The sequence below is a fragment of the Anas acuta genome, chromosome 14 (assembly GCF_963932015.1).
Source record: "Anas acuta chromosome 14, bAnaAcu1.1, whole genome shotgun sequence".
NCBI classification, from domain to species: Eukaryota; Metazoa; Chordata; class Aves; order Anseriformes; family Anatidae; genus Anas; species Anas acuta.
Genome location: NC_088992.1, coordinates 2,218,056 through 2,245,716, shown reverse-complemented (window position 1 = coordinate 2,245,716; position 27,661 = coordinate 2,218,056). Strand labels below are relative to the sequence as shown.

Here is a 27,661-nt window from a genome sequence, read left to right as displayed (position 1 = left end):
CCTCTTAACTCACATGATTTGTGGCTGTAATAGCATCTGGTGTCACGTATTCGGCCAGTTTGTCTTCATTACAGAGCTATCAGCTCGAGCTAGGTATGCTTGACCTACCCCACACAGCCTTGCTCAAACGAAAGCTATCCCATGCAGACTTCAAGTTAGACAAAAATACTTGATTAGCAGCATCCCAATCGGGTTAGCAGTTCTGTAGTTAGAGCTGCTGTGTTAGGAACTCAGGCTGTCAACAGCGATCAACATTTAACACTTATCAGAAGAAATAACTGAAGATTCAGTTAACTTGAAGTAGAGATTAATGTTTGAATTAAAACAAGGCTAAAACAAATCTGGAGACAAATCCTAACAAGCAAATCGGCTCCATCAGTTCTTACTAAGGTTATTTTTGGGTAGTTCATCTGAAACTTCAGCCACATCAAGCATTTGAGTTACACAGTCATCGGTACAGAAAACATCCCCTGAAACACTATCACTGCGCAGAAAACTTAAAAGACTTATGCTTCTAAGCTTTACATTACGGGATCATACAAAAACTTTTCTAGGATGCACGCATTTTCAGGAAAGGAAGTTAAGCTGTGGAACTAAACTGTGAAGTCATTCAAGCGAAGCTTCGTGTTATTCCAGCAAATAAATTATCAGTGTAATCCTAACAGCTGTCAGGACAGAGCACTGCAATTAGCAGGAGCACAGCAGTTTAAGCTGTCAAGTTCTGATTTTATTAATGGTCTACTGAAAAAAAAAAAAATCCCTAAATGAAATGACTGCTATGAAGTCATAAGTGACAACTGGAATTTTCTTGCTCCTTGCTGCAGAAGGCCAGAGGAACACAAGTTCCACATTGAAGCTTGGTATGTGCTACGTGTCTACAGCAAGCAGCTGGGAGGGGAATTTTTCATGACTTCATTCTTGCTTTTCCTACACAGACATGATACAAGCATGACAGTTTTTGAGTATTTGCAGTATATCAAAACTCACGTCATTATTTCTCCACAAAAAAAAAAAAAAAAAAAAGTGAAAACTACCTCCCACAAGTATCACATTTGCCTTAAAAAAAAGTTACAGCTTTGGTTCTACTCCGTACAATAGAAATTTGAGGCAACAGTTCTTCAAACAAAAATCTGAGAAGGGCTGCGTGCAACCAGTTTTGCTTTCTGTATTTTTAATAATTATCAGTCTTATCACAAAACTGATTACTACTTTTTTACATTCCCAGCAGTTCAGACAGTTTTCCACTGAATATTCTTCAAGCAAAGCATTTTTATTGTATACAAAACACTTTATCAGACTACTGGAGCTTTGGGAAAGATTCGAATTTATTTTACATAAACACGTCCACAAAATTCAGGTACTGTCAAACTCCCTTCTGTTTCTGTTGCATCATTTGTTAATTAAGTAATGAGGGTACACAAAAACGATACAGGAAAAAGAGCACTGCTCAGATCAAAGGTCAAGCTCTTGGCACTATCATTTCTGGCCCATCAAGCACTTTACAACAACTGGACACTCAGAAAAGGATTATGTTCCAACGACAAAACCCACCCTTCTAATCCTAAAGAACAAACTACTCATATTTACAAGTCAATAGGTCAAGTTTAATTACTTCCAAGTGCGCATCATGTGATGTTTTATTGATTGCACCGCAACACGGCTCTCAGCAAGAGGAGGCATGGCGATGGTTTTTCCCCAGCCATAATCACCAGGTTTTAAAAATACCAATTTTTAACACTCTGGAATGAACATAACCAACACGTTTCGGAAACATGGATTTTAACTTTCTACATTACTTATTCCATATCTTGACTAGTATGAAAGCAACATCAGCAAACCTCTTAAGTGACAGAGAAGCTATTTCACTATCTGCTGATTTTAAACAATGCTCAAGAATAATGTTCATTCCTACTTGTCTTATGTAGTTACACAGTAAAATGTTTGGAATAGAGAGAAACTAAGCCCTGACTAAGACAAACACTCGAAGTGGACGAAAACATGAAACCAATGGAAATCAAGCCTTAGTTACAATCCAGTAAATACCTATATCAAAGCACATACACCAAAGATAAAACTATTAAAACTTTTAATGGCCTGATTATTAATTTTTTAATAAAATAATAAATTATTTTTTAAAATATTATAAAAATATTTAACCAAATGTATTTTAATGGATTCTTAAATTTAAACGTGATTCTATAGTTTCCCACTGTCAGAAGTGCAAAAAGTCAGTTGTGTAAGTTACATCACAGTTTTTATTTATAATCTTACTGTATGCTCCTGTCACTTAATATTCATCTATTACATCTGCATCATTAATTCTCAGACACTCACTCACTGGCTTGCAACACGGTCATAGGAAAAACGTCTTCCACATATCAAAGGCAGCTTTGTTTATGGCTGATTTATGTGCGCCTCATTTACAAGAAACCTTGTTTTCCTCCTGATTCACTGCTATTCATAATTAAAAATGCTTAAGCAATGGCATCACAGGAGAAAGGAATGCAAGTTCAACTGGCAGGGTATCGTGCATCAACCACTAATGGGCGTTCAGGCCATGGGATCAGACCGGAGCTACCGAAACATATGAACCCAGCACACCAAATAACACGGCTCAGCATCAGCTGTTGCACCCTGTTCAGCTGTCCCTTCTCCGCTGCATGACTTGCTAATACCGATAAGAATATAGATAAAGCCATCCGTGCCTAAAGCTCAACTCTACAATCCTAAACGTGCAAGCACTTGAGCATCTGCTCAGCCTTTGCTACTGGAGAATGCTGATTTTCAGTCTCGTGCCCCCTCCCAGGAGCACTGGCATTTTAACACAACCTTACAATTCACAACAAGGATGCTTCAAAGCTTCCTTAAGGCACAAGAGCTGTTATAACATGCCTTGTTTTAACACAACAACCTACCCCAAAACCCTACAAAATGATGTATTTTGAATATAACAAAGTATTTCTTTAAATAGATTGTACAAAAATACTTAGTTTTCTAGGGAAAAAAAGGTCTAAAACCGCTTAATATCCAGCTGTTAAGTGACCTGAGTATTTGGTGCTGAAACATCTGGAATTTCAAGACTTACAAGTTTAAGGAGCAGTAACCACATTTAACTTGAAAATTGCTCGACTTCAGTACACTGGAGTTATTCATTACTGATGTTTTTTCATTACGAAATGCTCAAAATACAGAAGATACTTTAAGGGTAAAAACACAGCCTGTCCTGACGAGTTTTCAGCCTACAAACACAGATGGAGACTGAGACTGAATGCTGTATTATTTGTTTGAACACTAATTAGCAGGCATCTTCAGACTTAAAGTATTCTGCTGCATCCTGAAACAATGTTTTCAGATCTTTCACATATCAAAGCCTTTAATACAGAGATGTCAGGCACTTGGAAATTTGTTCTGTATTGCCCAGGAAGTAGAAAATCCTAAATTATCCCTGCTGTTTGAGTTGGTATTAATACTGCATGCAATTATGGGTGATTTTCAATAAAGTTACCTGCAGCAACAAACACTCCGTGCTGTATTAGGTGTAGGACTGGGCTAGGACTCTGATACACCAGGGAAGAGCTATGCCAAGAAACGTGTTTGCCATTTTCTGCAGATATTTTGTTTTTCTGAATATTCTCCTCTCAGACTGCCTGTCAAACAGCTTTCGGGAACACAGCGAGAAGACAAATTGTACTTTTTGCCACTGCAAAGAGAACCCAGCGACCTCACGCGTCAAGTCATCTCGCTCCGCAACCTGGCTGGGTTTCTGCAAGGCACAAACATTTCTCACCGAGCACACGCTTTGGCCAGGAAGAGACGGGTTGCATAAGAAAAGGAAGCATTGTCTGGGTTGGGTTTTTTGTTGGTTTTTTAATATGTAGAAATAGAAATGCTTTTTCACAAGTCAGAGCTGATTCTCGATCTGAAAAGCATTTCATTTTTCCCCTCCTCAGAGTGCCTCTATGCAAGGCAGCTGTTCCAGCCAACGTCCAGGACAGCTCCTGCAAGGTAGCTGCTGCTCAGCCCCATAGCAAATCCCCCCTCACCTTCCTCAGTCACTGCTGCATGCCCTACACAATGTACTGCAAGTGGCGTGGAACAACCATTTGCATTATTGAACCCCAATTTAAATACTCTCACGCAGCAATTTTAAGCTTAATTTCCTTGTCATTGGCCAGGAAATACTAAAAGAGTGGAGAACCTGCCAAGCCTTAAGGTCGGCAGTAGCAGAGCTGTGGTGTTTGCAAGGAGGAGGCAGAATCCTCCCGTCTCATCCTGCGGTTGTGGTGTCAGACACTAATCCTCACGGGAATTACTGTTTTTTGGGGCATCTGCAGGGAAGGCTTACTTTCCCTCGGTGTTTCTCAGGTCAAGAGCCACCCACGAGGCTGTGCTGCAGCGGAGGCTTGCTGCAGGCAGGGCTGTACTGGGCAGGGATCCCATCGACACTCCGCAGCAATGAGCTGTCAGCACTGCCCCTTGGTTTCCAACCAAGGAACAGCCCCAAATGCCCTCAGTTTGCTAAATTAAGTAGATGGGGAAAAAAGTTACAGGAGCATGGCTCAAAAGTTTCATTACAGAAACAGATTTCTTATCGTCTGTACTCTTTCCAAATGGGGAAAAAGAAAAATGAAGCAACACACAGGGATTGAAATCCTCCTCTTTTAATGGATAATTTGAAGTCAATAAAGGGTTAACACAAGTGTGTTTTCCTCATTTGTGCTACTGCTTTTTAAATTGGCAAATGTAGGTGCAGGGTTTTCAGAGATACCATATGCTGTGCAAGTCCTGAGCATTTCAAAGTAACTTAATTATAAAAATATTACAATACTTAACTTCGTCAGAAAATGGTCTAAAGGAAACCTGAAACCACACGATGTGTGGTGGATGCAAAATACCGACTTCAATTAATGCTCAGTCATCAAAAAGCATTTCTGCATTAGCTGTCAACAACAGCAACATTTAGCAGGTTTCTCTCTTAAGCTTGCTGAAGTTTTAATTGGGAATGATTTTGGAGGCTGTAGAACACACCACGCGATATGCAGGCTGCGAGCTCAAGATGTCTGTCCTAATTACCTCGTAACTCTGAACATGATGAGGCTCTGAGGCAGCCAGTATCTTACCTACCGCTTTCTGAGAAGCTTTGCAACTATCCCAGGCTGTGTGACTAGATAGAGTTGATAAAAATATATTTTGGATATTAAAATGTTGCACATTACTCTTTGCTTCCACTTCCACATCTCTTGGCATTTAAAAGTTTGGGTATTAAAAAATAAAAAAAAATAAAAACATTTCTGTGGTGCATTTATCTCCAGCACTCTGTGAAACCTCCACAGAGCACCTGCTGGAAGAAACTATGAATAAAATGAAAGGAAGCAGCTGCAGTGAGGGACAAGACCATGGGATCATTTAGCTGTTGACAGGTCTGAACGTAGCCCTTCTGCACTGCATACTTTTGTGGCTTTTGCAGAAGATCACTCCATGCCCGAAGAGACGCAGCACGTGCTCTCCTTGGTCTGTAACGAGAGCAGCACCTCCAGCAAGAGGCACGTGCTTCAGAGAGCAGGACACGTGCCCTCAGCCCCTCACCTACAGCCACAGACAGAGCGTGGACACAGCAGGAACACCCTGAGCAGGAAGCCTGGAAGGAAGGACCAGGGGCAGAAAAATGCCAAAATACATTTCCTTGTCAGAAGCTGGCAACACTGGAGCTCTGAGCTTCTCACTTTTTCACTGAAAGGCATAAATAATAGTAATTCAGGTTTTACAAGTAAAACCGATTGGTTTTAGATGATACATTTGAGGTATAATACATCTGAAAGCAAGTTACACACCTCAGAATTTAAGACTTCTAAAACCCAAGCAACCTAAGATGTGCAAGTTGCAAGTCCTTGATCCTCTATTCCTATTCACCAGCACTGATGGTGCTGTAAAAGCACAGAATTCTCTGTGCTGCTGCTATTGTCACATAAAGAGTCTGAAAAAGTTTATTCTGCAACTCGCAGTGACTGTTTATTAAAATATTGTTATCTGCAAATATTAACTTCATAAAAAAATAAGCTAAAATAATTTCAACCCAAGCCACTATTCATAAAGCAAAGCCCAAGTTCCTCTTTCATTATGACAATTTCTCTTGATTCAAGCATTTGTGTCTTCTAATTTTACCCCAGAAGAAAAAAAAAGCAGTGGCTTGCTGAGTCCCTGGCACATCCACAGCTCCCGGGAGGAGACACCGCACCACGAGCGGAGCACGAGCCCGGCCACGAGCGTGCCCCTGCCCTGGTCTCAGCTCTGCCGGGTGACCTCCAGGCAGCTCCGAGTTTCTCAGATGCTGCTGACACCTCCCTGCTGGCTGCAGGAGGGCCCAGAGCAGCCAGCCAGCCCTCTCCTGAGCTCTTTATTCACTGCCTGTGGCCCGCTTGCTCCAACCACCAGCTACTTCACCTCCTTAAAAATCCATCTGCTTCAACCTCCTTTTGCTAGGCATCCTTGAACCATCACCTTTCCAAAGCAATCCCTTTTATAATTAATTAGGTTTGGGAAAAAGAAAAAAAAAAACACTTATTTTTAACCAACAAATGCACTACCTGGATTTAGGACAACACTGATTTACTCCACTTGTGTGGTTTCAGAAAGGCTGTTCATAAATTTCTTGGAAAGGCTGGGAAAAGAGAAGTGTTTGTTTTCAATAACATCTTGAATGTTTCAAGACTTTGTCTTTCTCTCTTCAAGGTTCAATTCTCACAGCTGTAGGAGGCTGTCATCCACATAATTGGCTTCAAAAGTTCCTCCAGGTCCTTGATACATTTCCTATGGCTAATCTTGCTGTGAGTAATCTCCTTCAAATACCCTGCTCAAATGAATTATCTTGATTAACAAGCAAGGTTAACACAAAAACTCTAGCTTGCTGACATGATTTTCCTTGCACAGAACCCCCCACTCCTGTTCTTTTGTTCTGGCCATCATTCTCTTGTTAGAAGCATATTCTTTTCCTCCTGTACCACATCTATTGACAAACCCGTTCTCCAGGCAATAGGGTAATCAAGGCTCTGTCATCTTTGTACCTGGTATTAAAGATTGATTTGCTTCTTATGTAAAAATAAATAACTTTCAGAGCTTCTCTTATCATCATTATCAGTGTCAAAATAATTAACAGATTTTATCCTACCTGCATGCAGGTCTTAATCCTCTAATTTTCAAGCCAATTTCTGAATTACAACTTGCACGGTAATTCTTCCAAGTTGAACAGAAAGCCTTTCTCAAGTGCATGCCCCTACTCATTCAGTAGCCTATAGTGAATCGATACAGCAGTGGCTGCCACCTTCTTATACCTCACCTGGGCTGTGCCTCTTGCAGGATTGAATCTATATACCTTACCTTTTAAAGATTTGCAGAACAGGAAGGCTTTTCTGAGCTCTACTGACTCAGAAATAACCAAAAATGTTAGATAAAACCAAGCATGGAAAAATAGGGGAGCTTAACCAGCGTGTTAGCTAGGTTACGCTAACAGTGGTCTGCCAAAATCTCCTCCCATCCATCAAGGTAACTGCTGGGTACATTATAGAACAGGGACAAGTGCTATGAGAAGGTATTGGGAAGTGGTCAATCATCCTCTTCCAGTCCTACTTCTGGAGACCCCAAGTACCTCACTGATAATCAACTCTACCAGCAGTTTCTCAAATATTTATTAAATAAAAGTTAACAAGCAGCTAACTGACAATACAACCCTGATTTTGAAGAATGATAACCCAATAAAACAGACGAAAAGAATAACTATGAGAAAAAGGGGCCTTTAAACCCCCTCTTCCCAGGAAATTCGATGCCTTTAACTGACACACACCAGTATCTTGTTTCTTAAGGCTTATGAAAAATTGTTCCAACATTCTGAGCAAAAGAACCCTGAAACGCAGAGGAGTTCCTTCAGTATGAAGTTTGTCAAATGCTCCAGAGGAAAAATAAAATTGAAATTGCCGTGTCAATGTTACAAACGTAATTGGAAGGGAGGGAAGTTATGAGCTACAGACAAGGATTGAGTTTCAAACTAGAATCCATTTGCTAACTATTATCTGTTACAGAAAGTGCCTCTGCCTACCCAGTTCCTCCAGAATGAGAATTATTCAAACCAGGCTCGTGACCTTTTCAAAGCCCTAGGCAGTCTCCATAAAGCCTAAATTCTCATCGCGGGTATTTATAACCTGCCTCACGGTAAGAGCTCTATTTCGGTCCTCACCCATTTTCCCCGGGGATGTCTCAAAGCCATCATCAGTCTCCTGCATCACTTTAGTGCAGATGACACCCGTCTCTAACCTCTCTCGCCCTTGCTCACGTGTTGACACATTTATACCACATTCAACAAATCCAATAGCCGGGCTTTAGCTGATGCCTGTGTCTGAGCTGGAAGCCACGCAGGATGCCTACCAAAAATGCCCTGGCTGGAAGGATGCCTCCACTCCTCAGCAGCCTCAGAACACTTCAAGCGGGATTTTGCTTTTGACTCCCTACACTTCTGATCACTTTGCTGTCGTAGGAAGAATAAAAAAGTACAGATAAATCAGCATCCTAAACAGTTCTCTCTTCCATACAGTTTATGCCACTAAGATCAGACAGGTATGTAGCATGACATGCTCCTTAGGCATGAAGAGCACAGCATCGAGTACTTTATCCAAAGATGCACAGAGCAATGCTAAAATACAGGAAGATTTGAGGTGAGAGGGGGGAAGACCACGCATCAGCTCCACCACAATCAATTTAGGGAATTATTTTTACTACGTTATCAATTTTGAATTAAAAACTTTCAAGAATAAAAAAATATTTCCAAGATGCTTTACACCTAATGGTACACTGCAGGTCATTTACACTCATCTTTCCCCTCTCACTGCTAAGCAAAAGGAAACAAATAATAGAAACAAACAAGCAAAAAAAGTTACTTTTGTTTCCTATAATACCGGAGGGGATGAGAATGAAGGCAATGCTGTGTTTTCTTGCAGACACGTATTTAAGCTTCCTTTCAGAATGATTTGGTTGGGGACAAGGAATAATGCATAAGCATTACTTTAAATGTAATTAAACAGTGCTAATTACAGTTATGAAAAGAACATTCCTAAATTATCCAAGGCCCTACTTCATATGAAAATAACCCATAAAGGATTGGTGACTGCAGTTCCCTCGACTACAAAAGAGTAAGTTGAGGTATTTAGACCAGGAAAAGGAACCAAACTTTATCACATTGTTACATGGCACTATAATGATTCGTTATTTAATTTTTATTTAAGTTGTAAGTTGAAGTTGGGCAGTGCAAGTATATAATTTAGCAAAGCAGAAAGCAAGCTGTGCTCTTCCTTCTCCTGTTTTCATGTCCAAGCAGCACTTCCCCTTCCCCATCTGTGCCCCAGGGAGGGCCAAGGGGGACTGGGACTGGTTTGCTGGTGGCAAGGCCAGAGTCAAAAGCATTGGGTGAAACAAAAAGGTTTGGTTTCAGCATCCTTTTGCCCACCTTAGCTATTCACTAGTTAACTATAATTTTAGGTTATTTATTTGTACACGTCTGCATTTCTACTCCAACTCTTTTAACACACCAAAGCTCCATTTTTCCCCCTGCTGCTCTCTGTTTCTGCGAGGCTGGCGCAGGAGATGAGAGCACGCTGGTGAGCACACCAGCAGCCGTAGCTGTAGATGAAGCTGCCCAGTGCCCGCAGGAGATGGAGCCCACCACAGAACCACTGTCCTGGAGGAAAAGCCTTTCTCTTGTCTGATGGAGGTAGCAACACTTCTTATTAATCTTATGAAGAAGTGCCCCAACTGGGTACCAAGACAAGTCAACTTAAAAAAAAACACTCCTGCCTTACCTAGAAGTGCAGCTTGAATGCAAATAAGCAACATGCAGCTTCGAGATACAGTGAAGTAAAGATTCTGAGTGACGTACAAGGTCAAGCACAAAGTCCAGCTCAAGACAAATATCATGCTTCAGTTAAAGCACATCACAACTCTCACTGTGCTTCAGCTGTAAGATGCAGTCAGATTTCTGTCATGTGCTCTCTGGAGCCAACACCGCTGGCCTCTATTCTCTTGCTTCATACAAAAAAATCACATATGCCATTAAAAACAGCCTCAAAGCAGGGGCAGAAGCTGTGTGATCTGCAGTGGTGTTTTTCAGACAAGGAACTCTGAGTAACTCCTGTTGTGTGGCTGTTTTGTATACAGGGCCCCCGAGTTAAAAAGCCTAACACAAATTCTCTCAAACCAAAAAATCCAGCCAAGCACGACTTAAAAGTCATCAAGTGCAGTATTGCATGCAGGAAAAGTGGAAGGGAATTTAAATGAAATTAGCAGAACGCTTTTTACCACTTTAGAAAAAAAAAAAGAAAGAAATGAAAAGAAAAGAAAGAACTTTAGAAAAAAAAAAAGAAAGAAATGGAAAATGTTACAGCAACATCAACATTCAATTAAAATAAGGTCTTGAATTACTTTAAACAATAATAATAAACAATTTTATATACCTGCAAGGTGGTAAAAACATGGAGTCCTTCACGAGCACAGAACCGGACAGCAGTATATACCAGCATCTTGCAATAGTTTCTGAGCTGTAAGAAAAGGTACCAAAAATCAGTGATATCTACTTGCTCTCTTCAGCAACTTAACAACAGATTATCAAAAACTTTGCTGTAGTAGAATAATGATCTGCCACCTTGCTAATTTGGTACACTGAACAAAATTTAAGAAATTTGAAGGAACACTACCAGGAATTAACTTTTATTTTCTAAACAGATCTGTATCCAGAATGTTTCTTCTGCCTTACAGTTAGATTTCTAAGTGACATAAATGTCAGTTTTTAGCAAAACAAAACTGTTAAATTTTAGTGAGCACACTTAGTTACTCTGAAAGTGTACATAAAGTACAAACACAGGAATGTTTTCATTCCACTGAAAAGTTCATTAGGGTGTCACCACAGACAGTTACTTTAAATTGACCTGTAAGGCTGTGTGGATAAAGCACAAGATTTTACATTTGGTTCCTGCTTTGCTTTCCTCCACTCCTGCAGCTTGTGCCTACGCAGTGTGGCCTCCTGCTGCATCCCTCGGTCCTAGATGGGGGACAGGGGACCTGGCAACCCTCACACCCCACAGCCACGAGCTGCATACCCACACAGATGCTGCTGTGCTTTACTGCAGGAGATTTTGTCTCTTCATGGGGCACTGCACTGACACTTCTCAGCTACAGCCTCATGCCACCTTCATTTCCAGCATGCAACTCTGCACCTACATCGTGACCTGGTGCTGGAAGGGGTTTATGGCACACACACCCATCATGAGAACCAGTACGTGGCATCTCTTTAACTGAGATCAGGTGTGCTGGAGGGCATGCTTCACACTGAAAGCTAGAATTAGCTGCGAGTTGTTAAATACATCATAGCCAATGCTGAAATGTGAGGAACAAGTGTATTTGCCTACCACCAGGCACCTAAAAAGAAGCTAAAATACTAGTTCTAGTAATTTAAACTTAAAAAACAAGGATGTTTGAGCCCCATTCCTGCTCTGCTACAGGACACTGCTAGCAAGCCATCAGGTTCACGCTCGGCAGCCAGCGCCAGGGGAAGAGTGCCACCTACTGAGCCATCGCCACCGCTCCCACCAGCCGCCTGGGCACTTCCCGAGGCAGCACTGATTGCTTTTTTAATTATCTGGTGCGGGCACAGACACCCCTCTGCTGCCCATGGGAGCTGGGGTGTTAATTTGTGGGCACCTCTCAATCGTCAGCACCCTACTGCTGTTACAATCCCCTCTTGTCAAAGCTTTTAACTGGTCCGGCCAAGCTTAAGTGTTGTAAAGTCCTTTATTTACAATTACTAAGTGACACTAAAGCACATAAAACAGTGGTTGTGCTTACACTTCTGCTGGAGAACTCCCACCAGTGACATGTACTTACCAAAAGAGAACTTGGTTGCCCTTGTACCTCTCGTAGCGGGCACTTGATGACATTATTCTGAGGAAGAAGAAATTTAATTTCAATTTTAATCCCCAAAGATCGTAAGCCATTAACGATCACATTTCAGCAGAATCACTTTAAGGCTTTCAGACCTCAAATTCAACTCTTTTTTGTTCTAAACAAAGGATGTGCTTAACCATAAAATTCAAATTATTACGGTGTTCTTCATTACCCAAATAGATAACATACAACTTGTTCTCTAAGTGCTTAAATCACTCCTACACATTGGAATTACCCATAGCAACAGAACTGAAGGAACTAAAATACTTCCAACGCACTTTTTGTGCTTTGTTGGCCTTCCATTTTTTGTTCTGAGATCATCTGAGTGTCTGCGGCATTAAAAAGCATTTGCAATCCAGTTAACACAGGGTACTTCCTACAAAGTCCTTTGCAGACATATGGCAGTAAGCCCTGCCTTCATTGTTAGCAAAGCTAATTAGTCTGGATTCAGTGCCACATTGCTGCAGTGACTGAGCTCAGCAATGGACTCGGATAATGTCCTGCCACCCCGAAGTGCAGGCTGAGGAAAACCTGAGCTGTTACCTGTGTTACACTACCTAGCTCCATTGTACTTTTACCTTAGCTGGTGTTCCCTGAAGTGTGAGAGTATGTCCAGTCCATGAAGGAAAGAGTAGATTGTATTTAAGTCCTAAAAAGAAAACACAAGAAGAAAAAAGAAAAGACGTGAGCAACTTCATTCACAGCACCTAATCACTTCTGCATTACTTTCTAAGGTCCCAAAACATGTTCCACAGCCTTACGAAACAATTCTAGAGAGGAACAAAGCCTAGATCAGAAGCTAGGCTGCGACATGTGCAGGCTTGGAGAAACCTGTTCACTCTTAAGCTGCTGAAGCAAAAAGGGCAAAGTTCAGTTGATGCATAAAGAGTTACCCGAAATAGATTCTGAAGCAGACTTATCAGAAACCTCTCTGAAAATGATTTATATGAATGGATACTGCAGCAAACAACACGTAGCGTAAACCAAACAGCACAGTCCTATTCTTCCAGGGCCAAAAATCATTGAAATATTTTAATGACTCTTCTAACTAGGGAAAAAATTGGCAATCTTGCAAAGCTACCTTGCTAATAGCAAAGAACACTGGAGAAAACCTATGCCACGTAGTCTAACTACGATGCATAGTGCAGAGAACTACAGTACCTTCTTATAAGAACATTAGGTGTGGACATGAAGTATTTTTCCTATCTGAGACCCAGCTGGTATCCCCATTACAAACTCTGCTCCATCCTACTGCCTCTAATTAGAAGTTAGTGTTAGAAGTGACTCCAAAATACTCTTCAGTAAAGACAGCGTGGGGTTAGATTTGTCCCCCACCTCCTACTATGAAGACTCAGCATCGACCAGAGCCACCCGACAGCAACCGTGGAAAAATACAACTTTTCTGAAGTAACAATATTAAAACTTGCAGATGATTTCACTTTAAAGATTGGACTTTATTTAGAAGTGGCAATTAGGAGAAGCAGCTGTTTAAACTTCTCACTACACAGAATTCTCTTTAGTCACAAAAATATCTGTGCTGATGGTGCAGACCACATGCTAAGAAAAAGCTCACTAGGGCTATTCATCACTTAATTTACTATCCCGAACAGGTGGGCTGTTAGCATTAAATACATGCACAACAAAATCATTATACGCCACGCAGCAGTCTCTCCAGCTTGGCCTCGGAAAACATGCTCTGAATTTTCAAGTGCTGCATTTATGCAGTGTTTACAAAAGATAAATCAATACGAATGCTAGCCCCAAAGTTTACAATAGATTTACTTTAGAAAAGTTCGTTGGCTTAATAGTCAATGTTTAGAAATATAGCGGATACAGACTGTTATACCAAGGGAAAGGTCAGATGTAATTGCAGGTCATGTAAAACCAATAAAACTGATTTTTTTTCCTTTCTAAATGTCATTACCAAACCCATGAAAATTAAACAGAAGGCCTGAATGTTTCATGCTCCATCTATAAAGCATCCGTTTCACACCACCCAGTCTCGTATTAACCCTCAGCTGTGAGTTAGGGCATACTCGATTTTCGTAGTGAAACACCCAGGAGTGCCAGCTCCGAAACAGATCCCCGAAACATCCCAAACACAACACTTCCTTGAGGTGAGACCCCAAACACAACGCTTCCTTGGGACGAGACCCCAAACACGACCACCAGGGCCTGTAGGCAGCCCCAGGGCCACTTGAGCCCCTGACAGGCCCTTGAGCAGGAGCCGCGCCAACTTCCCTGTCAGAAAACATCCTGCACTGAGACGTGGCAGAGGTATCCTCCGACCAGAGCACCCCAGTAGTTAGCAGCATCTTCTTAGTTAAAACCTGAACACAAAAAGGGGGGAGTGACCCCACAGCCAGCTTCTTCTCCTCCACCTGGGCCCTGCTCACCCGGCCGAGGATGCTCCAGCTCCCACAGGGCCCGGCCGCGGGCAGCAGCAGGGTTATGACCAAACCACCCAAGAGGAATTTTTCACTCTTTCCTACGTGTTGTGTCTACACATGCTTGCCTACGTCTCCTCCTGAATAATTTAGCTGAGACACAGTTATAATGATGTCTTTTGAATGCGTTACATTAGCAGTCCTATTGTCACGAGTTACAGCGCATTGTAAGTGGAATAAAAGCTCCTATTCGTGCTTCACAACAAAGTTCAGGCTGCACATACAAAAACTGACCACATCCTCGAAGATTATTCCCCACACCTCCACAGAGCAGGTTAGTCCAGCACGCCCTGACCGTGGCACAAAGTGGCCTCAGCATAAAGGGATTCCTGTCTGGGAAGCATCCCTCATCTCAGGGGCATCCAGTCCACGGCAAAGATGGAAAAAAAAAAAAAAAAACAGAGCAAGGGATTTTGGAAGAGCCATCCCATCAGCTCCGTTGGGTGCCAGCAGCACCAGACCTGCATAGGAGCACATCCCCCCCAGGTTCTGGGTCGTCTCCACTCCAGCACAGTGTGCAACCATACAACATGCTTTAAATGCCATACTGACACAAAGCTTTGTTCATTTGCTTGTGTTAAAAAAGATCCTTCATAGACAGCCAGGGGAGTTCTTCCTCCTCCTCGCACACCCCTGCAAAATCTAACGAGGGAGGTTTACCCGCAGCTCTGTTTTTCCAGATAACGTGAAAATTTCACACCAGTCACACATGGGGTGGTTTCCTCCACTGCTCCCATCTCATTTAATTATTTTCATGTCCAACAAAGGGCAACAAAGCTGGTGAAGGGTCCAGAAAACAAGTCTTACGAGGGGCGGCTGAGGGAGCTGGGGTTGTTTAGCCTGGAGAAGAGGAGGCTCAGGGCAGACCTTTTTGCGCTCTGCCATTACCTTGAAGGAAGCTGTAGTGAGGTCAGGATTGGGATCTTCTCCTAAGCACCAAATGATAAGATGTGGGGAAATGGCCTCAAGTTGGAGCATGGGAGGTTTAGGTTGGGCATTAGGAGAAATTTCCTTACTTAAAGGGTTGTGTGGCATTGGGACAGGCTGCCCAGGGGAGCAGCTGGGTCACCATCCCTGGAGGTCTTCCAGACACGTGTAGATGGAGAACTTAGTAGCAAGGATTGGTGGTGGAATTCATCACTAGGTTAAAGGTTGGAGTGGATGATACTTGGAAGTCTTTTCCAATCAATGTGAACGCTTCTAATGACAGCCCTAGCACGGCCTTTGAGAGCCCACATGCCAGGCAGGGTTCATATCCTTGCACACCCAGCTGGACACTGCACTGGCTGCACCGCACACAAGAAATCCTCAACCACAGCCTGCAGTGCTCCTTTCACCAAATCCATCTTCACAAAGCCAAAAATAGGATTAGAACTGGTTATTTTAAACCTCTGATCTACGCTGCGGCCCCGGTTTCAAACACCAGACAAGCACACAACCACAGTACAAAGGGCAGAGATTATTCCTGCAGATATCTATCCGTTACAGAGAGAAAGTGCCATAAAAAGGATGGTAGCAAAGTGCAACAATAAATGGGACGGGCGCAGAACTCAAAGTACTGCCGGAGAAGTTACAGGTCCGTTCCATACAATCTCTTCACATCTTTCTGCCAAAACTCATTTGCAAAGCAATTATGGACAAAAAAGCTATTAACAAAAATTATTGATGCACAAATCTAGGGACCAAGGTCAATGTGTTTTTTTTTTATTATTATTATTATTATTTTGTAATCTTTATTTTCGGAGCCTTTATCACCCCAAAACTAAAGCGTGGTATCTGCCTTGACATAGTACAGCCAGACGCACTCCTCAGTGTTCAGCAGACAACTGCACCTTGCCCGGTGTATTTATGGAGGAGCCAGCTCATGGCTTCTGTCCACCCAGCTAAAATTACAGCTCCAGCAAGCCACAGCAGGGCGAGGAGCTGGGATGTGGTCATTGCATGCACAGCAGCCCCACAGAACTCATCTTCCTCGCCTCCTGCTCTCAGCACCGAGCTCAGCAGCCCAGTGCCCTCGTTGGGAGCAGGACAGACGCCCACCCGCCAGACAGACGCCAGGCAAAGCACGAGGAGTAAAGCCACGAGAAGGCCTGGAGAGCCAGGAAGTGGCGAAACGACTGCTGCGCCTGCAGAGCAGAGGGCACTGCATCTTCACACCCATCATGTGCAGTGTTGGGCTGCGTAGGGAACAGCAAGCATCCAGGCAGGAGGGCAGAAATCAAGGGAGGGCTCTGCCGGGGGCACTGCTATCGCCCGGCTTCCGTCGGCGGCAGTGTTATCGCCCGACACACGCATCCTCCCGGCACAAGGCTGAGCTGGCTGCTAAACCAGAGAAAAATGGGGAGATTTCAGCAGCAGCAGCACGATGTTGTGTAGGTCAGCCTTCTTTTACAGCAATGTCCTCATCCCAATGCACTGAGGGGAGCCACCTGAATACTTGCCCACTTCTTTTCCTCGCCAGATGCCTGCTCACAGAATTACAAGATGCCACAACTGAAAAATTACAGAATCACCAGCAGCATGCATCAAAAACTCATCACATGAGAGCAAACCAGGTAGCTATTACAATCACCTGCTTACCCCAAAATGCTTTTATTTGAAAGTGATGTGATACTTCAGATTTTTAGGAAGACAGCAAAACATCAGCTTCTTAGTTGCCAAGATGCACCTCTAAAAATCAGCCAAAAAGCCTTCAAGAGACTAAAAATCACCTCAGTAGTGTTGGGGAAGTGGCAATCATCTTTAGTTCAGTTAGCAGCATTTTTATTATTATTATTTATTTTGTTTTAAGGACAACCAAGATCTGGGCTCTTCCAAACGAGTCCAACAGCACAGACACACCAGGTGCAGCTGGGAGCATCACGCCACGCCAGCCATACAACAGACAGCCCATGTGCATTTTTATGAACCAAGGAAACTTGTTGAAACATAGGTTATCAGCATCCTACAGCTAAAGTGATTTACACAGCCTTCTTTGAAGTTTATTCAAGTTAATTTAACAGTTTGATGTCTGCCCCCAACAAGGAGGGTATCCCTGCCTCTCCACCACCCGAGCAACCTGCATCACGTCCCTGCTTCACCCTTTTCTCTCCCAGTCTTTTCCCTTTAATCCCGGGAGCAGCTTTACAGAGCTTGGGATGAAAGATCCAGAGGAAGGAGGGTGGTCTCAACTACAGAGTTCTGAACACAAAGTTTTCTGAACAATAAAAAAAAATCCAGCCAGAGCAACTGTAATTTGCATGAACCACATTTATTCGCTGTAAGGCAGAAGTGCAGCTTCCAAGACAAACTCTCCTGCAGCGTTAGGAGTGGGCACTTTGGAATGACAATGAAATTATTGCATCAAAAGTAAACATAAAAATGAAAACCTGATGCTTTAAATGATGTGACCCCAGCCAGGTGTTCTAGTAACACATGATTACATTAAAACACGAAGCAGGAAATCTGTTCTATTTCTAAGGAAAACAGAGCAAATTGTTCCAAAATGACCTCACTGTTGTGAGTTCTGATGAATCTCATGAAGAGCCATCCTCAGCAGTCACACCAAGCTATCAAGGAGCCAAGGAAACCATAAATCCCTCCACAACCCCTCCTGCACATTACATGCTTCGTGTCGCTTGCAAGGGGACACCAGCATCACGCAGTGCCACCACTTGCTGGTGCAGGGCCAGGGCTCAGTGATCCAGTGGGTTTCTTCCAGTTCTCATGCCTGATGCTTTGATCAGCAAGTCCCAAACTGACAGCTCTCACACACAGACCTGTCCCACAGCACAGCACAAAACCCATCCCTCCATCCCACCGCAGCACATTCAGCTCCTACTACAGGAAGGCACGTTTGGCTCACTTGTGGCTCCTGATGTCCAGTCTGGCCGAGCCACCAGGGCTCCCTGCTCACACAACAGCCTGCTTCTTGAAGCACACGGCATGGCTGATGGGGTGCTGCATCCACACCTCTTCTATACGAAAAGACAGCTGCCAGGATGCTTATTTTACATGCTTTGGATCAAACAAAAGCATTAGTGTTTTCTGAAGGTGTTTTACAGATGAATCTGTAAAACAGACGACATATTTAAAAAAAAAAAAAAAAAGAAATTTCTGCCTTTTAAAGGACAGATAAAGCATCTGGTAGCAGCTGTAAGACATTCCACTGACGTCCAAGAGAAACCCCAGGTACAACAGCTCGCAGGGCAGGAGGCTGTGTGGCTGCAAGCTGCCCCAGCCGCCCCGCTGAGCACCAAGTGCCACGGGAAAGGAGGCTGGAAGGAAATTCAGCAGGATCCCAAACATACTCACTATCAGGATATGGATTTTAACACCCTCCGGAACAGCAGCTGAACATCTCTATATTAAAATCATTAATTAAAATGCCTACATTTCACTAAAGCAAACAGAAGTATTTCTTGGAAAAGGGACAGCAAGCTGCAAACAACTGGCTCCTCTCCAGCCTGCTCCCTTTGCTTGCGTTAGTGATTCAGCAGGCTCCTTATAGGGAGGGAATGCAGCTTTTATTGGGAATGCTGTCAGCCTCAATAAAGACTCTGTCACCCATAGGGGGGCGTAGCAGAAGAGAGGAAATGTTACTCAGCACGGTTTATGGTTTTCATTGCTTCCCTTCCTGTTACTTCACCGAAGGCTGGAATCTGCGCTGTTTCCTTTATCCTCTGTTTAAGGCCAATTGTAAAAATAGTCCTCCCTCCCAAATTCTTTCCTGGTAATGTAATACTAGAAACCAAAATACAGAAACACGCCGGAGTTGTCCAGCCCACGTTCCAGATATTCAGGGATGGCTATCACAAACGCACCAAATGCAGCAACACGGCTCCGGAGCCCCGTGCCGGGCACAATCCCTCCCCGTCCCCAGCTGTGGGCTGAACAGAAGGAGACGAGATGACCCGGGAAGACTCTGCCTGCTCAGTGGCACAAACTTTTATTAGAAGTCAAGCGAAGTGCAGAAAACACCAGCTCCAGGGGCCTTCGTTGAGAGCTGGGCTGCATACTCCAAGTTACAGCTCCCTTTAAAGTATCTCCTGTAGCTGGAGGCCTTTAAAAAAAATTTAAACACAAACATTGAGGAATTACAAGGGTGAATAGACTGTTTAATCAATAACACGAATGAAAGTGTTACCAGGAGACTTTAACACAGTGTTTTTACCATTTAAGTAGCACCACTACGGAACAGAGCGTAACCACGCTGTACAACTTGATGTAAGAAACGCCAGAAAATCAGCAACCAAAACTCACTAACAGCAAACTCCTGCACGGTCCTGGGTCACCCTCAGACTGCACCTAAATATCATTTGTATAAAGTAAACTGGCCCAGCCACTTCAGAGCCATACACTATTAATCAGAAAAAAAAAATAGCATATATTCTGTTCCATACAGGAATAAGAGGTGATGCTTTTCTGGCCTCGATTAGCAGGCTACTGACTACAGGGATTTTATAGGCATCCTCAGTACCCAGCTGAGGAGATGTCAGCCTGTTATCTTCATACAGCAGAAAAATAACGAGGGACCTCATTTCTCTGTTGTAAATCCAGGAAGCACTTCCAGTTGACAGCATCAGTTACCAACATAGCCACAAACAGGAAACTAAAAATCTGGCTTTTGTTTCTCAGACTGTCAGAAATAACATTTTCAGGCTTGTTGGTTTTTTTTTTTTCTTCCTGCAAATGTAGCAAGTTTCTCCAAGGGGCTAAAACAGTTTGTCTTAAACGCATTTCCTTCCAGCATGCACACATGGCTACAGGCGCAGACTTCAGAACTCCATTTCACCCCCAGGAATAGAAATATCCTCAATAAAAGTTGAAAAGGCCAGATCTGGTTTGAGAACAGAGGCCCTAGACCCACTATTACAGTTTATTTATAGACTCGAAGTACCTCCATTCAACAACGTATTTCCAGGAAAGAAAAAAAAAAAGCAAAGTACTCCTACATGAAAATAAAACAAAGTTTCTCTGCTCCCAATAGCTCCCACACCCAACGCAGATAAACACCCTCCACCTAAGGACCCTGGACTGTGTTGATATAAGACTGGTAGAAAGAAAAACACTCGAAGGAATGAGGGAGGGAATTTCTCTTTCATTATTATTTTTACTGCTGTTTCATCACACTGAGTCAGCATTTCTGGAGCCCCGACTTCGCACGAGAAAAAAAACAAACAACTTCCTTTGGATTTTTCGGAGCAAATACCAAAAGGCCCCAAACTGGAGAGACGGGAACATCAAACGCCAGCGCTTCAAAGCCAGCAGCTCGCGGAGAGCTTTGAATATCTGAAGCGCGTTCAGCCCTTATCGTGGCTCAGAACAAAAGTACAGTTATGAAAAAGTACCTTTAAGAAAAACATTACCATAAAGTTCCCAGACGCTCATTACTTCGGTTTTAATGCATACTTTCAGATTTGGGTGTTGATACTAGAAAACCGAGAGCAAGCTGCCTTGAGAACAGAGCTCAGAGTTCGATACAATGGGAAGCTCGGGAGATCCAGAAGTAGTCGCAATGCTCACATCTACCAAACAGCAGATTTTTCTACCAATTTTTTTTGAGTAAGAGCACAAAGACCCTAAGAGCAGCACAAAATCAGCAAGCAACAAGGAATTTCAGGCTTCAATCAGCGCCTCACTAGGTGAGCAGCTAACTACACTTCGGGATCCACAACCTCCCTGCCAGAGGGCAAGCATCTCCCAAATAACAGTGCTTGGGTTAAACTTTTTTTTGCCTTAATTCCAAGGACATCAGCTCACCCGGTTCACAAAGACACCCTCTGCTCCTTTAACAGGAACAGATAAGAAATTCCAGCACCTAAAATCTCTCCTTTCCTTTTTCTTAAAAGGAAAAAGTCAGGTAGGGACGGTCTGAACACTGGAATGCCAAGGGGAAAGTTGATTCTCACAAGAAGTTTGGCACAGAAGCCTGGGGACAATGAGAAAGGGGATAGAGGATGAAATCCAAGGGTCGATTCCATGCTGAGGGTCCCAACAACTCGGGAATACGCCTGCATGCAGCTCGCTCCCAGGAGAATCTGGGCTCGTGCGGCACAGCGCTGCTCCTGGCTCCCTTCCTCCCTGTTGGATGGGACCTCGGCAGCAAACATCACCAGCAAATTCCCATGGCTAAGCTCTGTCCAACAGGTATCTCAAGCACATAGGAAGACTAACGGACAGAACGATATTTTACTGCTGCTTGTCTCCATTGTATTAATCCCAGGGTTTTTATACAAATGGATAAGAACACTCCGCAGTTTTCACAATGGCACATTTATCATTTTGCAGTGTATCATTTCATATTTCTTTGTGAAAGTAAGCAAAGATCATGTCTGTCAGGAAATTAAGTCTTGCTTAATAAATAACACTGGAGTCAAAATAAGATCTCTTACCAATAGCACAGCTTGAGCCACCCTCACAAATGAACGGAGATGAATAAAACCCTATGAACTGTCTCAAAACAGTTCTGTGCAACAGTAAAATATTAAATTCGCCACATTGCTTATGACTAAAATATTCTGTTTTCATTCAGCAGCAGCGATAAGACACCAGCAAGTTGGAAAAAAACAGACTGAGAAGAATATAATTGCAGAATAAAATATCACATGGAAACTGAAACTCTCCTACAACCTTTTTCAATAAAGCCACTGGAGGAATAAGAAAAATGATCAAATCCCAGCTCTTTTATTCCCACAATAATACTATGAGGAACAATGAAGGAATTCCTGAAGAGGACAATAGTAAGATGTTTTTAAGATGTTTAGCAGCAACTCCTCCTCAGTCCCGGTACAAGGCACACCAGGCAGTGCCCAACACAGCAGTCCAGGAAAGCTGCTGCAGTTCTCAGCAACCCGTTCCTTCGAGAAGCTGTAAATTACCTGAATGCAGATCCCTACAATTAAAGTCTAGAACTGCTACAACTGCAGCTTCCTCTCACTTACACAGAGCGCTAACATCCCTGGGTATGTGTCTGCATGTATTGGCACATACACACACACCCCTCACCAAACCAAGGAGTGCAGTCAGTAGCTCTTGGCACCTTTGCCTGTAGAAAAAAAAAATCCACCAGACTTCCCCAGCTGCTACACAAGTCACTGCAGCAAAACTCTCGAAACTGGCTCTGAGACACTGCTGCAGGATCTGCTCTTGTGGTTCTCAGCAATACCGGTGTCAGAAACCACAAGGAAGCTTACGGATCCAAACTGAGGTGATAATCACGTATCTACATCAAGTTTGAAGTTTGAAACCAAAAGAATACAACTATCAGAGGTACAGGTATCTTCCTGGTAATTACAATTGATCATTTATGTATACAGAATGAATAGCTATGGAGCTATAATAAACCCACCTCTAGTATCACCTCAAAACCCACCTTTAGATACACCTCAGTATCTCAACACAGAGCTACAAAGATGCCCCCTGTTTGCAAAACTGCCATTATTCGCTAAAGATTAAGAAATACCCAACACTAGCTTACTTTGAGCACCAAGCAGGTTTCTAAGCAGCAGTGCAGTGCATTAGTTTAGGACTCAGACCTTTGACTCATCAGCTCACACTGGAGAAGTTTGGTGCTGGGCGATGAAAAGCAAAGCTGGAAGCAGCAGCTGAGAGATTACAACACGGTGATAACTCAACAGTCATGCTCGTGACAGCAGACAGGGAGAACACACTCTAGCTCCTGCTTTCCCTCTCACCTCCAAACGAAACAGAAGGACCCCATCCTGCAGTCCTGACATTTTATATACTCAATCCTACTGAAGGTCAGGCACGGGTTTTCTTGGGGAGCAGTTCATTACAGCGCACGAGTCCCTTGCTTGAGCAGCTGGCCCACAGCAGCACTTTCACGCCCACCAGGATGACCAACAAACCCATCACCTGCAGCGCTCCTCTTGGTCACACAAGCACTCATAGCAGCAAAGTGCTTGACTAGAGGGAAAAAAATGAAATCAAAGCAGCATTACTGGTCACAGCACTAAACGCTGAACTCCGTCACCTCCACATCCCACACAGCCACAGCCGGAGCATGTGCGAGACCCAAGTGAGGCAGAGGGGAAGCTTTCAGCTGTTAAGGACATGGTTGTGACCAGCTGTGGTTGTGCAGCACCACAGTGCCCGAGCTGTTTGCTGTAGGTCTGCTGCACTCCGCAATCCCCCTCTAGCCAATGCATACAGGGGAAAAAAAAAAACAACACAGCTCTGCTGAGCTGTGAGCTCCACCCATGAGAGCAGCCCCATGGCACAGGAGACAGCCTGCCGAGAGGCTAGCACAGACACGCCAGCTCCGAAATGTTCCCCAGTGATCACAGCAGCTGGACTGTGCCCCTGAACGTCCATACAGAGATCACCCATTGATTAGCAAGGACCATTTGTGCCTTTAATTCAGGTGCACACCTTCCTGAACCAAGGACTCAACGAGGCTTCTAAAAATTCACTGCACAAAGATGCAGAAATTCGAGCAGCCTCCCTTTCCTTGGGCAGTGCTCGCTGACATAATGCTGTCTTGTATAAAGGAAAAAGAAGTTACAGACAGACAGCCAAGTTCCACAAGTGAGGTTTTCTGGGCAGATGGTGTTATGTACTTACACTGTTGCTTCTGTCTCAGAAGCCTTAATTTTATAGGTAGAGCAGTGATCCAAAAACATACCTTTTCCTACAGCTTAAAGCTTTAGCTTGTATGTTTATGTTTTTTTAAGTTTTGTTTGTTTGTTTTGTTATTAAGGCTAAAAAAAATGCAATTAAAAATCCTGATTTAGGGAGGCAAGGCACAATGCAATTAATTCACAGGACACCAAAGCACAGGGAAAATTCACATCGAAAAGGTTCAGGTAGCAGGGAGACATAGGAGTGCGTTCTTCCAAAATCCTGATATAGCTGGATGAGGAATAGAGATTTAAAAATAATAATTACTGACCTAAGTCTCAGAGACAAAATAATTATTGGCCAAGTACTTGATATTACAGTGACACATACTACTAAGAAAACACCGAAGTGTGATAATTTAGCTGTCTGAATGTTCCTATCTTGAAAAAAATGCTTCCCTGCAGCTCTTACTTTGTTAATAAGCCCCCTACACCTTACAGCACCTGAAAACTCAGACTCTAAGCTCATACCAAAGCCTTGGCTTATGGCAGAGATCTCTCGCATGAGATTGCCCCAGGAATAACTAAACAAATACAGTCAAGATTTCAGAGTACAGTCGAAATGGTGTTTACAGGTCACTGTCATGCTAAAGGGCAAGCCTACTAAGCCCACCCCAACTCCAGCGAGTTTACTGGACAGGAGGTCAGTAATCTAACCCAGGGCTGCCAGCTTCCTTCCTACTTCAAATGGGAAACAGGAACAGAAAGTCCTTCTGCAACAAGTTGGAAAAACCACTTCTACTTCACCAAATCACGGCAGCCTATCGCTAGGCTGGATGATGATGCACAGGACCCTGAAAATAACCCAGTAAATATCATCCCCAGATAACCCGCAGTATCGAGCAGCCATGGACAAGCACAGCCCTTTGTGACAAGGGCATAAAAATCCTCCCAGAGTCAACGTTCAGCAGCCAAAGCAATCCCAAGACCTTTTAACTCTAAACACACGTTACAAAGGCAGACCTCACTCTCCAGCTCTCATAAATGCAAATTATGAAGGTGAAAAGTATCATGACAGCTCTGGAACTCTTTCTTTGTAGAAATCTCACCAAAAAGCCAATTTCTGCGGGCAACACAACACAACACACACAATGCAAGAACACTTTCCCTTCAGACCAAAAGAAGCAATGTTTGAGGCTCAGTATTCATCAGCCCTTGGAGAAGTGGATTGTTTAGATGTCAACACTTTAATAGGGCACAAAAAGATTGTAGAAAAGAGAATCCCTTCACTATGGTGTTTTTTTTTCCCTATTCTGCGAGAATTTTCTAGACACTCTTGACAAGCTAAAAGATAACTAATAATTAGCAGAGCTCAGGAACCTAGAGAAACCAGATGCAGAACGCTAAATAATTTCTGCGTGCTTCCCTGAATTAAGGGTATTTCCAGAATACTGTATTGAAATCATCAAAAGGGGAAGAAGGGTGTATCAGTTTCATTAAACAAAAGGAAAACCCTCTATATTTTAAGCCTGAGGTCATTGGAACAAGAAGACCTCCTCATTTTAGAAAATAGCTTCTCTGGCAACACTAGCATTAGCAAAACACTGTTATGGCAACGACCAGCCCCTTACAAGAAAGGACATCAGCATTCCTGACATCCTTTATAGATCAGTTCTTTAATATACTTCCCAATGAAAACAAATTTTTGCACGTGCTTTAGAGGGTGGAAAGAAAAACCCTGAAAAATGGAAGTTTACCCAGAGTGTATGGCCCAAGAGAGCATTCAGCTTCTTTGCCATCGACAAGACCACCACAAGCCACCTCTAAATGCCAAGAGACTCGTTTCCATCTGGGCATTACCAGCTCTTTGCACTCTGGGTACGTGAGAACAAACCCACTTGCACACAGTTTATTTAGCTGGCACTATGAGCATCATCTGTGCTGGAAACAGCAGCACCCATGGCTGCTTGGATGACTGCCTGAAGATATTTGGCTCCTCTCCTTGCCCTCCTCAAAAAAAGTGCCTGGGCACAAGTGGGCTAAGCCTGGGCACTTTCACCCCAGCATCCTCCAACAGCACACATCCAAGTCCTTTAAGACAGATTATCATCATCTTATTCTGTATTTGTGCTACAGACACCCAGATGTCCTTATGAGAATTAGTTTGTCAAAATCTCTTTTATATAAGTATTATGGAAAGGCTCCTCTGTAAAGCCTACACAAAGTAAGTTTTGGTATACTACTTGAAGAGATTGTTTTTAAAAAGATAATTACATTTTTTATGACAGCTTGCATTTAGTATGGTATTTTAGGGCTTTAATACTGTCTCTACAAGGAATTAAACACCTACACATCTTGACTGCTCGCCCTCCACCCTTTGCATTTTTAGAGAACAAAAGCAGAACAGAAATGTATTTTTCTTCCATTTGGCAACTTCTCTGAATGCCAACAGTACTTGCAGTTCTCTCCCACCTCCTTCCACACCCTTTTCTCGCCCTTCCTTACTATTCTAGCATCTCCAAGGAGTTCCTACTGCAAGGTTAATCATGAGGCACTGGGCTTGTCTTTTAGCTCAGATTAACAATTTTGTAAAACACACCCTACTCCAAAGTCCCTAAAATTCATTGTTTGAATTCAGATAATACAATAGAAAGTATTTTTATTTTTCTTTTCAGAAAAAATGTTACATTACGCATTCAAATTTAAATCCATCACTGACAGCTTTTTGTGGAATTATTACTCTGCAGCTGTAACCGAGTACATGACCCCACAGCATGGGTAAAGATAGGCATTAAAGGAAATAAGTTCGAGAAAGAATTCCAGGACTGCATGATAATTTCTGGTTTCGCTCCCAGAGCTGTCATAGCTGCCATTAGAAATGAAAAACCAGTTTTTCAGGAGCAGTGACTGGAAGCAAGGATAGGAAAAGTAATCTCAGGGCAACGCCACTTCCAGTGCTCCCTGGGAAACCGAGCCACCCTGATGCACTCTAGCTTCATTTGCTCCTTTAGCAATGCTTAAGGTTTGGATCATGTAAAAGTCATTTTACCTTCTGAAAAGAGCCAAACAGAGCTTCCTGCTGGGAATTTACCGGCACCAGGTTAGTTGGTCACCAGCCTGGCGTCAGATCAGCAGCCAGAGCTGTGCCGCTGCCCGCTCACCAGCAAAAGAGCCCCATCACCACAAGTCTTCAGACAGCAAAATTCAGAAAGTGGGACCCGTTTTCACCCTTCTACAAGCTCAGTTTACAGCCATCCCATCATCATAGCTTAGAGAAACAGGCCTTGTAATATTTTAATCAATAATGACTTCTGACCTAGCCTGCAAAATCACATCTGTTGAGCCCCCCAATCCCTTCTTGCTGGCAAGACGATCACAAAAGCAAGCTGCTGTCCTCTCTGTTCTTCACAGTCAGGAATTCTGGGATCCAAATTGTCGCTTTGGCCAACAGCTTGAAAAAGATCCACAAATATTCTCTGCGTGAGCTTCCAGCACGCTCCGACAATCACGCAGTGCAAACAGCGAGGTTCTGTTTTACAGTAACCTCCCAGCCACAAAGGCCGTGCTGACAACTACACCGTGAGGCTAGAAAACCCCAGAACCACTGAGAGGGCCTTCCAAAGCCAGCTTCTTGGAACAAAAAATAAACAAAAAGAATCGGAGGGATGTGCATCA

General features: G+C 43.2%; 1 protein-coding gene across 6 annotated transcripts in view; it reads right to left on the bottom strand.

The window, feature by feature from the left end:
- RAPGEF6 (Rap guanine nucleotide exchange factor 6) overlaps positions 1 to 27,661 on the bottom strand; it is a 123,453-nt gene that overhangs the window by 87,113 nt on the left and 8,679 nt on the right. For all 6 annotated transcript variants that reach the window (XM_068697919.1, XM_068697922.1, XM_068697916.1 and 3 more), the window contains exons 2-4: positions 12,558 to 12,628; positions 11,920 to 11,976; positions 10,494 to 10,577 (exon numbers count right to left, since the gene is read on the bottom strand). In XM_068697919.1, coding sequence (XP_068554020.1) covers positions 10,494 to 10,577; positions 11,920 to 11,976; positions 12,558 to 12,628 — 212 coding nt within the window. The remainder of the gene's footprint in view (positions 1 to 10,493; positions 10,578 to 11,919; positions 11,977 to 12,557; positions 12,629 to 27,661) is intronic.